Genomic DNA, 11,141 nt, shown 5'->3' with positions numbered 1-11,141 from the left:
CTGTGAAGCGAGGGCGCTCATCTATCTCTCTACTTTCCTCAAGCTCATTGTCTTCCTTTCTAGAAGATCGCGCTTGTTCAATTAGTTTGTCTCCCTATACTCTTTCTCGTCTCCTGCTCTACTCTCTTTTCCCCTGATCCCTCTTGCAACTCTTGCAACTACTCGATCCAGCCGCTTTCGCATCCTCGCGTTCTCTCTCCTCCTCCCTCTTTGACGCGGCATCTCTGTCCTATCCCCCTTCAATACTTCTTCTCATTTTCTCTTCTCCGCTCGGGGCGCGTTGCCCTCGGCTCATCTTCTTAATGGTGCCTCTTTGGCAGTCCTCCTCTTTGTCTTGTCTACACCATCATTCATTCATACTTTACTCAAGATAACCTGTCTAACGTCAAAATGTTGCAACTAAATAGATCCTTTCTTTCCGAACCGCCAATTGCTCCTTGTGAGTAGCAAGCACTTGCGCCGAAACCCCCGTAGGCAACCTTCTTTCATGCCGCGTCGCGTCGCTGGCAACGATATCAACAATGGACTCCTACACATCTTTTCGGGACGCTTCGGCTCGTTCTCCGGTTGATCGTAGCTGGAATCGTGACGACTCACGCAACCGCGATGAACGCCCCGACCGTGGCGATTCCTTCTACCGCGGAAGATCTCCAGGTTCGTTTTATCAGATTTAAGAGTCGCGCCACCAACGGGTGCAAGCTTTGCCATTAATCTGAACATAGCTAACATACTGCAAGGTCATGACCGTCGAGACCGCCGCCGATCCCGCTCCCCTGCTGCTGTTGACCGGTATGAGCCCCGACCCCGTCGAGGAGATGACCGGGACCGTGATGACAGACGTCGCATACAATCTCCACCTGCCAACATTGATCGATACGTTCCTGGCCAGGATTCTAGCACTGGCAGCCCGAGCGTGAACCCTCTTCATGACCCGTCCAAGCTTCCTTACCAAGTCGGCTTCTCCTACTTCGGAGAATGGTGGAGAATAAACGAGAAGATGAAGGAGGAGAAGGAGCGAGCGCGCACTGGCCGACGTCGCGAGCCAGAAAGGACTCGTGGCCCAGAAGATCGTGAGAAGGAAAAGGCTAAAATCCAGGCTGCTTACGATGCGTACAAGGAGGAGCTCCAGGCTAAGATGGCTCGCTCATTTGTGTCTGAACACAAGAAGGAGCAATGGTTCAAAGAGCGATACGTTCCTGAGATTCGAGATGATTTCAGAGGAAAGTTGAACGAATCTCGACGCGGTGCCTACAGCCAGTGGGAGCAAGATCTCGAGTCAGGTACCTTTGACGACTTCTCTTTAGAAGGCCTTCCCAAGAGTGAGAGTAATGGTAGTGGCGGCGTTGTTGAAAAGGAAGAGGGAGAGGCGACAGCCACAAATGAGATCTTGGGTGTTGGTGACCTCGTCCCGGCCAACGGCGCTGACATCCGTGACGAGAACCAGTTCCAGCCAACCCTATTGATCAAGACTATTGCACCCCATGTTAGCCGTCAGAACCTCGAGGCCTTTTGTAAAGAGCATCTTGGTGAAGAGGAGGGTGGTTTCAAGTGGCTCTCTCTGTCCGATCCAAACCCCAGTAAGCGATACCACCGTATTGGATGGGTCATGCTGCACCCTTCGTCCGAAGCGACACTCCCTGGGGACCGTATCGACCCCAAAGATGAGGATGGTGACGAGTCTCTCAAGTCCCCCCTGCCGGTCTCTACTGCCGAGAAGGCCTTGGAAGCTATTAATGGAAAGACTGTCAAGGATGAGGTCCGGGGTGATTTCGTCTGCCACGTTGGAGTACACAGCCCACCTGTTCACCCCCGGAAAAAGGCTTTGTGGGATCTATTCTCTGCGCCTGAGCGCATTGACAAGGATCTGCTACTTGTGCAGCGAATAGTCAACAAGTTTGAGGAAGATTTTGGTTCCGATTTCCAGGCCACCTTGAAGATCGAGGAAAAGGTTGAAGACCTCAGAAACGCAGGACAACTTCAGCCAGCTGTTATCCCAGCACCTGTCAAGAAGGTCAAGAAGACCCGAGAGGTTGGAATGGACGAAGCCATGGACGAAGAGGAGGACGGTGTCATTGATATCGAGGAGGATGAAGAAGAAGAGGAGGGCGCCGTTGAAGACGAAGAAGTTGACGACGAGGACCTTCTTGTCAAGAAGAAGCAGCTCGACCTTTTGATCGAGTACCTGCGTCGTGTTTTCAACTTCTGCTTCTTCTGTGTTTTCGAGAGTGACTCGATTCACGAGCTTACCCGAAAATGCCCTGGTGGGCACTTGCGTCGCCCTCGAAGCACTCTTTCGTCCACGGCAAAGGCTGTCGCGAGGGCCAGTGCCAACGGAGACCCTTTCCCTGGCAAGAAGCGAAGTGAAGATGATGCCGAGGGGGAGCTCACCGAGAGTGAAAAGAAGTTCCGAAACACCTCCAACAAGACCGAGCAACAGCTCCTTCGGGCTTTCAACTGGGTCAAGACCTTTGAAGACAAGCTTACCCAGATCTTGGACCCCCAGTCTGTCGACATTCGAAAGCTTGGTGGCCGCCCTGCTAATGAGGCTGTTGAAGAGGAGCTCTTGAAGCACGTGAAACAAGAAGACGAGCACAAGTGGCGATGCAAGGCCCCTGACTGCTCCAAACTTTTCAAGGAAGAGCACTTCTGGCGCAAGCACGTTGAGAAGCGTCACAATGACTGGGTTGACACCCTTAAACATGAGGTACATTTGGCCATTGGTTCTTTCTTTGCACATGACTAACTATTCGTCTAGTTCGAACTCATCAATGCCTATGTGATGGATCCGTCGCATATCGCCCCATCTAGAACTGATGCGAACTCGAATGGCCACTTCCCGACTTCCAATGGCCAATCTAGCAGTGGAACACCACGCGGTTTCAACCTTCAGAACTTTTCCATGAATGGCATGATGGGTATGCCCGGCTTCCCAATGCCCCCTGGTAACTTCAACCCCATGTTCGCGAATATGCCACCTGGAGGATGGCCCCCAATGGGCGATGATCGCTCCGGCGGTGGCCCCATTCGCCGAGGAGGCATGGGTGGTGGTCGAGGCCAGTATCGATCTGGACCTTATGATCGTCGGGGCGGTCCCCGTTTCGATGGCGCTCGCAACCGAAACGGTGGCTCGCGCTGGGGTGATGGTGCTGGAGGCGCCGCTGGAGGTCCTCGTGAGGCCGTCCAGGGCCGAAGCCTCAAGAGCTACGAAGATCTCGACCAAGTCTCGGGTGGTGGAAGCGGCGAGCTCAACTATTAAATGAACGGGAGGTTTCCTTATTGAGAGCAATGCAGTTTGGACGCTCTGGAGTTTATTGCTTTTTCTAAATAATCAGAACCACTTGGTATGGGCTATAGGGAAGGAAGGACACTGTACCTAGATTCTGTGTATCATATGCTTACAATTACTGCTTCACAAGGCAGTTGCTGGATGGACCAGCCGTTTATCAACAGAATGTTTACATACCACCTGTCCAACGTTTTGTGTCATTCTATATGTGTGACGCATGAATGAAATAAGGATGTGCCTATCATGCCTAGCATAGGTAATTAGATCCGCTGCCTCTTATGCTCTTGAGCAGCCAATTTGTTATGCCCTAGTGGGTAGCAGAAAAGTTGGCCTCCTAAGTCTTAGGCTATAAAAATAAGTAGTCTAAGAAGCTTAGTCTAAGAGCCATAAGATGTCCTAATAATTTTGTCTCTTATGCTCTCAGCGGTCAATTTTTCTGATACCCTGAGGATGCCTCAAGGTCAGTCCCTCAACTTACAAGTCTGTCCCTCGGTGAGGCTCGGTCAAGATAAGCTAGCGGATGGACTAGGGGGCGATTATAGTTCGCTGTGACCAATCAGATGCAGCGATAAGATATTTTCGCGACCGCACATCCCCACCGCCCACCTTTTTTTTCTGTACCTCTACTCTAGGCTTGTTCAACTCTCCCATCTTGAAGTGTTTGGCGATTGTGTCTTTTAATAGTTTCAAGTCGCAAACATGGGACTTCTCGCTGAAAACAAGACGTAAGAGACCACGTACTCACACGGTGCTTGAGTGTCTTTATGGTCATGCGCTAACTCACCCCAGTCGACGAAAGATCAATAAGGATCCTAACAACACGAAATGGACTAAAGATACGAATACCTTCGGACAGAAGATCCTGCGCGCACAGGGCTGGCAACCGGGCCAGTTCCTCGGAGCCCAGGATGCGCCGCACTCGGAGCTACACACCGCCGCCAACGCTTCCTACATTCGTGTGGTTCTCAAGGATGACATGAAGGGATTGGGTTTCAGCAAGTCCAAGGAGGACGAGGTTACCGGTCTCGATGTATTCCAAGATCTGCTCAGCCGACTCAACGGAAAGGAGGAAGAAGCTATCGTAGAGGATCAGCAAAACCGACTTGCTGTCAAGACACACCACTTTGTCGAACAACGATATGGCGCCATGCGATTCGTATACGGTGGTCTTTTGATCGGCGATGAAATGAAGGAAGCAGAGGATAAGGCGGCCGAGAAGAAGAAGGCAGAGGAGAGCTCCGACGAAGACGTGGTTATGGAATCCGCACCCACACCAAAGGAATCCAAGAAGGAGAAGAAGTCCAAGAAGAGAAAGGCAAGCTCCGACGAAGACGAAGACGAAGAGTCCTCCAGCCATGATACCGACTCCAAGAGCAAGAAGAGACGCAAGCGAAAGGAGACCGACGGCGACGAAACCAAGGCTAAGAAGAAGGAAAAGAAAGAAAAGAAGGACAAGTCCCGCAAGAAGTCCTCCGCCGAAGCCTCAGACGACGAAGACGCCACCCCCTCAGAAGAACGATCCAAGAAGCGGAAGTCCAAGTCCAAGTCCAAGTCCAAGAGCTCATCAGATGGGTCAGACGAGGAGAAGGTGAAGGACAAGAAGTCTAAGAAGGAAAAGAAGGACAAGAAGAAGCGCAAGAAGGAGGAGGAATCTGCGAGCGCGGCGGATTCTACACCGGCGGCTTCAGTCCCTGGAACAGGAGTAACGACGCCTTCTGGCATATCTACGCCTCGTGGCAGCAGAAACTTTGTGCGGTCACGATTCATTGCGCAGAAAAGGCAGGCTGTACTGGATACCAAGGCGCTAAACCAGGTTTGTCTACCCCGATTTCTGCCGTTTTTGAATATTTTACTGACAGTTGATAGATTTTCATGGTTAAGGCTTAGATTACGAAAGTGTCTCGGAGTGATGGTTGCTAGATGTTAAAAGATGCATAGAAGCACCTAGATGGATGGCAATTTATAGATCGTGTCGGATATGGATGTATTCGGCAATGATACAAAAGGCGTCGGGTTGGATGGTAATGTTAGAAGAATTGATCACATTTGAAGCAATTGACGGTCATAGGTTTTGTGATGCCTGTCTCGCATAATTATTCTGGCTAACGTTTACCCGCCAATCCATTGAAGAGAGACAGCTCTCGTTGTTGGGGTTTTGTTCCTGATGATCGCTTTCAATTACGTCACTGAAATTTCATGGTTTAGGAACCGAAAGTGAATTCATTGCATGATTTATTCTGTTATGTAACTCCAGCTTGACATCTGAGCTCGCTTCCGCGTCAACTCCTTGGCCAAATTACCAAATTGCAATAATGAAAAGGGCTTCAAGGTACCCTGCGATTCGCCGTGATGATACTAATTATACAATAGGACAATGCCTTTCATTTCTTCGTGATTCATTTCAATTACTTTTGAGCGTTTCTTCCGAAGTTGCTGCAGTGCCATTGTCAGTATGGTTCTGTGAGACGATGATGTGACAATCTAAACGTACTTGTGGAAGAACTGGCCAAAGAAGCCGCTCTTAGGTGCCTGGTCAGACATACTCGCTCGGCGGGCAGCGCTGTCCTGAGAACCACGCTTCTGCTCAGAGAGACCAGCGAAGGCGGGCATGAAGCCTGAGCTCTGTTGGTGAAGTATTGTTAGTGGAAGGGTATAAATGAATGTGGGTACATGGCAAGACATACTCGGCGGCGACCGCTGACGTTGCCAGTAGCAGCACCAGTCTGGGGAGCACCGGAATCCATTTTGATGGTTGTTTGGAGAAGTAAGGGTGTGTTTAGGTATTGGTTGTGATCGTGGGTATCCTTTGATGAAGGATAGATTCGTGGTAGGCAGTGTTGGATTGTATAGTGTGGTTTGAGGATGAGAATGAAGTCACGAAAGGAGGGGGAAGAGCTGGGTTTATATCTACAGGAAGGAGGAGAGAGCCGAACAGACAGCTCTTGTCGATCCATGGACCTCCCTCCCACTCTTGCAACAAAAGGGTAAGGGTGAGTGCAACTCTCTACGCATGTCTGGGCCTGGATCTCGCGTGCCACGGGAAGGGAAGTCAAGCCAGCCAGCCATCATCATACAGTTCAACAGCGAACTAACCAATAGAGACATCACTCAGTAAGCTTTGAGACCAAACGTGCTGGCCATCCTTTTTCGAGCTCTAGCTAGGCAGGCCATGACAAAGGTGGCGTACCCCCCGTTCGCCTGAGACGGGCGTCTACGGTCACTGTCATCCCTTTTGGCTGATGCGCGATGCTTGCCAGGCCGTTTCGATCGCCAGACACTGGAACGGTTTTTCTTGCGAATATAGCGAAGCGAAGGATGTTCAGTGAGCATCATGACTTGTGAATCGGCACCAAGACGCTGATCTCTGCGGAGAAGGTGTCAAGTCAATGCCCAAGCAAAGGTGACAGAGGTCACACCACCTTTCAACTTGGCAGGGGAATTATAAACACCAGTAACTTGACGCGGGGAAGGACGCCACGGGCGTTTACTTTGCTACCTATCTTTGAACTGCATCCGACATATACAAATAGCTAACATGCATGCAGCGTTGCATTGTGCAAAAGCCAAGGAGATCAATTGCCTTTACTGCAGTGTTCTCGCCTGATGATCCTGTAAACAGCCCATCTGATAGGTACGTACCCGGAATTAAACTGATGATGATGAGATATACTTTGCACGTCAAAAGCCGTTCTTGGATCTCCATGACGAGGTCTCGAGAGATGCGATGTCGACAACACGCGAGGCGGGGCTCAAGGGACGTGGGGCCGATCAACTCTGGACGGGAGGTGGAGCTACAGACATTCAAAGCAAAGGAAGGTGCCGAAAGCGGGGAAGCCAAGGGCCTCGAGAGCTCCATGCTCCATTCAACTGCCCAGTCCCAAATATCATCCATCTCCATACATACAAGCGAATCAGTTGAACAGGAATCAAGCTCTCCGTCCACCAACAAACAACTGCCGAATTAAACCGTCTCGATGCAGGGTCCAAAAAACCATCAATCGTGTGCGTAATTCAATACAAAAATGGCTTCCGTTCTAGTGGGGCACCGTCTCTGAGACAAAACTTCACTGACGACATGACTCCATCTTAGACCTCGATTCCCGTCTCTAGTCAGGGTCCCTCCTCATCAGTCATCATCTCTTCCAGGGACCCCTATTGTCAGATCCCAGATCCAGACCAGATCTAGCCTTGGACTCAGATCGAGGCTCATTCATGCTTGAAACTAGGTAACCCGTTTTGATTGTTTTGTTAATCTTATTTCGTCTAGTCATGATAGATACTGCAGTGCCGGTTGCACCAGGTCCTCTCTAACTTGGATGCCGTCCTCTAATCAAACCAAAACGCGTCATACGTATCTTTCTTTCTCTTTTTTCCTTATCTTGCATATACATCAATGACTCGGAGTTTCCTTACTCCTTCTCTAATCTCACCGCAGGGTTTCTCTCAATGAAGTTGAGATCGACCTTGTGGCCCAACAATTCTCGGATGTTGGAAATCTTGTACTTGATCATGGTTGGTCGCTCCAGTGAAAGACCCCAACCAAATACTCGCATATCCTTGGGCAGACCCATGGGTTCCAACATCTCAGGTCGGAACATACCACTGTTTCCAATCTCAACCAGCTTACCCAGACCCTCGTGGTAGCTGAAGATCTCCATACTGGGCTCGGTGTAAGGGTTGTAGGCAGGCTTGAACTTGAGGTTGGTGATGCCCATCTTGGCGAAGAAAGCCTCCATGAATTCCATCAATCCACCAAGCGTAAGGTCGTAGTCAGCGATAACACCCTCAACCTGGTGGAACTCAGCCAAATGGGTAGCGTCAACTGTCTCATTACGGAAAACACGATCAATAGAGAAGTATCGGGCAGGGGGTGGGCGGCCGTCAGGTCCCTTCTGTGCCGCTAGCTTGTAAAGCATGGCTGTTGAAATGGCAGTAGTGTGGGTTCGGAGCACCAATCTCTTGGTCTCCTCCGCTGACCAGGGGTACCTGTAACCAATTGATCCAAACTTGCCGTCTTGGTGGACCTGCTTGATGTTCTCCCAGTACTCCTCTGTGTTCTGTCCCTCCTCAGAGCGCGGCGCATCACCAACAGCAGGGTCGGAGATGTAGAAAGTGTCCTGGAGATCACGAGCAGGGTGCTGTTGGGGCACGAACAGGGCGTCGAAGTTCCAGAATCCAGTCTCCACGAACTTGTTGGTGGGCATCTCCTCGAAACCCATCTCGAAGAAGATAGATCGGAACTCGTGTCGCACCTTGTTGAGAGGGTGCAGAGCGCCAGCGTTTTGGTCGGCACCGAGGGCCTTGAAGTTGTAGGGCTTGAAGTTGGCGGACTTCCACGATCCAGAGGCAATCATGTCGGCTGTGAGGTCGGTTTCCTCCTTGGTGATCTCCAGCGCAAATTTAGGTCCCTTTTCGATCTTGAAGCTGATGACCTTTTGCATCTTGATCAATTTTCGCTTTCGCAGGTCGGTCAGGATCTTGGGCTCGTGGGTTCGGGTCTCCTTGATCTTTTGGAGCTGGGCTCGGGTGACATCTTCGATCGACTCGGCCTATAATATCCTGTTAGTCCATCGTTTGTCCACAGGCAAGACAGCATAAAGGTCTTGGATTCTACTTACAGTAGCGACAAGCTTGCCATCGTTGCTCTTCTTAATCCACTTCTCCTTGAAAGCCTTGCCCTGTCCAACCTTGGTGACAGTCTTGTCACCAATGGCCTTCTCCAAATCCTGGATCGACAACCCCTCCACAGCATTTCGCAGCGCTTCAAAAACACGCGCCTCGTGACTGCCATGCTCGGCAATCTGCTCCGCCTCTGGTTCGAGAATAGCCTCCTCTTTGTCAATTGTCTCATATGTAATCATAGATCGGGAAGCAAGACGGTCGAGAGAAGCCTTGATATCTTGGAAGGCAATTGTAGGAAACGCCTCTGAAGAGAGCAGCGGGGTCTTTTCCGATAGGGCTTGGAGAATCTGAGAGGCGAGGTCCCCAGAGGGGGCAGAGCTTGAGGTCGTCATGATTGCAGACTTGTAGAGATACGAACCAAGTCGTGGGTTCTGTTCTGTTGTCCTGTCCTTGGTTGTTCGTCTGAGTCACGGCGGGCAGAAATTATTTGGGCCGTTGCAGTGCTGCATCGCCCACCAAAGCCCAGCCCGCACGCCGATGGCGGGGTACTGGTACGTACCACTCCTGAGGCTGAAGCCCGTTCACCTATGCCCGTCCCGCCATGCTCGGACCTTTCTTTATCCGGACTGGATTGTGGCTGCCGGTACGTCCCTGTCTGTCACACATGTAATCCCTGCAATCTTATCATGGCAGCTCACGTCGCCTCATACATGCTTCAACAAGTCGCTTTCATTCACTCGAGTCTTGTTAGTCCAAGCTTCAAATTCACATAGCGCCAATCGAATCCATCTTGTTACAAACCATATATACAAAACCACTCGTTCGAGCTTGTACTTCAGTTATTCGCCGTTTGCGAAAAGGCCCATGATCCACACGTGCTTCTCCTGAGCTGCCACCCTGCTCATGCAGAACTAGCTCTACAAATGCAGATGCAGTTGCAGATGACGATACCCGAGAATGAGCGATGATGCCTCGCCGAGCTCTACGGCGCCGAACGATGCTTCTCCGGCCGAGCCCGCCAACACCTCATCTAGCAGCCGCGTCACATGGAATCTACCACGCGAGCAGTCGGGGTCGACCCGGGCTCGCGCTCAGTCGCAGTCTCAGCGTCGCAAGAAGAAGAAGAATAGAAAGAAGCGCAATCCCGGTCTAACGAAGAAGTTGGAGTTTGTCACACATTTGCTCAAGAGTCTTGATACCCTGGTTTTTGCGGAGTTAAGTGCGTTATACTATATGGAGTACGTCCGATTGCCCTCTTGATCACAACCATATACTTCTTGGACTGTGCTTACAAGTTCCCTCTCTCTAGATGCTCAATGTTTCGATTCATCCTCAGGTCTGTTGGCCAGTACTTATATCTCACGCCAAAGGACGAATCATTCCCTTTTCTAATGCCTGCGAGTCCAATACATGTCTGCTTGGTCCTCATCCCCAATATCATCTGCATACTCCTACATATTTTGGTCTCGTTACCAGTTGGGCCAGACTTTCACCGAGGCTACATGCATGGCGGCTTAGTCATTGACTTTATAGGTCAGAAGCCTCCAACCTCTAGGATCTACTATGTTTTGGCAGATGTCGTGATACTGGCCGTTCAATGTTTGATGTTGACGGTACACACTGAGAGAGAGAGACTTAGAGTGGTTCTCAAGACCTTCAGACCCATGGTGCCCGACGTGGCCCAGGAAGCGACTCCCACGATAGAAGACTTGGACGCTGAGGAACGCGGGGTATCCAGGGACATGCCTGGCTCATTACCAATCGACGAGGAGGATGGCATTGAATTGCAGCCCCTACATCGCGTCAGTACAACTGAAGAGGGCAACTCGACTTCGGGAGAGTCGGAGCCATCATCTGCTAGAGAGCAGTCTATCGATGAACCCACAAGATCGAATCTGTCCGACGTGTTGAGTTCCGGGAATGGCATCATCGGCGAGTATCATGTTCTTCACTCGCTCCATAATGCGGCGTTGAATATAGAAAGAACGGCCGCATATTCTCTACGCACAATTGGCTACGGGGCAACCATGGCTTCTATCGAAGCAAGGAGGCGGGCCACCCTCAATGTGCCAGCTCGAGCAGCTCAAAATGATAGACAGTAATAGCATAAAGGTTTGAATCATTGTTTTTATTAGGGTCCAGCGATATTTTATGATAGGTTCATAGAGTCACAAATGAAGAGTTTCACACAACAGGACCCCTCGAGTCCTAGTATACAAAAATAAATAGCCTA

At 50.6% G+C, this 11,141-nt stretch overlaps 5 protein-coding genes across 5 annotated transcripts, besides 1 other annotated feature; 3 read left to right on the top strand and 2 right to left on the bottom strand.

Moving 5' to 3' along the window:
• Positions 1 to 521: 521 nt before the first annotated feature.
• On the top strand, positions 522 to 3,256 carry FPSE_09063 (uncharacterized protein; the record flags this gene model as incomplete). Its single annotated transcript, XM_009262180.1, has 3 exons — positions 522 to 654; positions 738 to 2,704; positions 2,756 to 3,256. 3 exons carry the CDS (start codon positions 522 to 524, stop codon positions 3,254 to 3,256), a joined length of 2,601 nt encoding a protein of 866 aa, XP_009260455.1.
• Positions 3,257 to 3,985: 729 nt separating this feature from the next.
• On the top strand, positions 3,986 to 5,173 carry FPSE_09062 (uncharacterized protein; the record flags this gene model as incomplete). Its single annotated transcript, XM_009262179.1, has 3 exons — positions 3,986 to 4,011; positions 4,076 to 5,099; positions 5,153 to 5,173. The coding sequence occupies 3 exons, from the start codon at positions 3,986 to 3,988 to the stop codon at positions 5,171 to 5,173; spliced, it is 1,071 nt and encodes a 356-aa protein (XP_009260454.1).
• Positions 4,867 to 4,936: a repeat region.
• Positions 5,174 to 5,691: 518 nt separating the features above from the next.
• On the bottom strand, positions 5,692 to 6,030 carry FPSE_09061 (uncharacterized protein; the record flags this gene model as incomplete). Its single annotated transcript, XM_009262178.1, has 3 exons — positions 5,692 to 5,719; positions 5,778 to 5,908; positions 5,971 to 6,030. 3 exons carry the CDS (start codon positions 6,028 to 6,030, stop codon positions 5,692 to 5,694), a joined length of 219 nt encoding a protein of 72 aa, XP_009260453.1.
• Positions 6,031 to 7,695: 1,665 nt separating this feature from the next.
• Positions 7,696 to 9,300, bottom strand: FPSE_09060 (uncharacterized protein; the record flags this gene model as incomplete). The annotated part of the gene is made up of 2 exons (XM_009262177.1): positions 7,696 to 8,835; positions 8,905 to 9,300. 2 exons carry the CDS (start codon positions 9,298 to 9,300, stop codon positions 7,696 to 7,698), a joined length of 1,536 nt encoding a protein of 511 aa, XP_009260452.1.
• A 565-nt stretch (positions 9,301 to 9,865) lies between these two features.
• On the top strand, positions 9,866 to 11,010 carry FPSE_09059 (uncharacterized protein; the record flags this gene model as incomplete). The annotated part of the gene is made up of 2 exons (XM_009262176.1): positions 9,866 to 10,146; positions 10,218 to 11,010. 2 exons carry the CDS (start codon positions 9,866 to 9,868, stop codon positions 11,008 to 11,010), a joined length of 1,074 nt encoding a protein of 357 aa, XP_009260451.1.
• Between the last annotated feature and the right edge of the window lie 131 nt (positions 11,011 to 11,141).

This window comes from Fusarium pseudograminearum, chromosome 1 (genome assembly GCF_000303195.2).
Source record: "Fusarium pseudograminearum CS3096 chromosome 1, whole genome shotgun sequence".
Lineage (NCBI taxonomy): Eukaryota > Fungi > Ascomycota > Sordariomycetes > Hypocreales > Nectriaceae > Fusarium > Fusarium pseudograminearum.
This window is presented reverse-complemented; position numbering and strand designations above follow the sequence as displayed.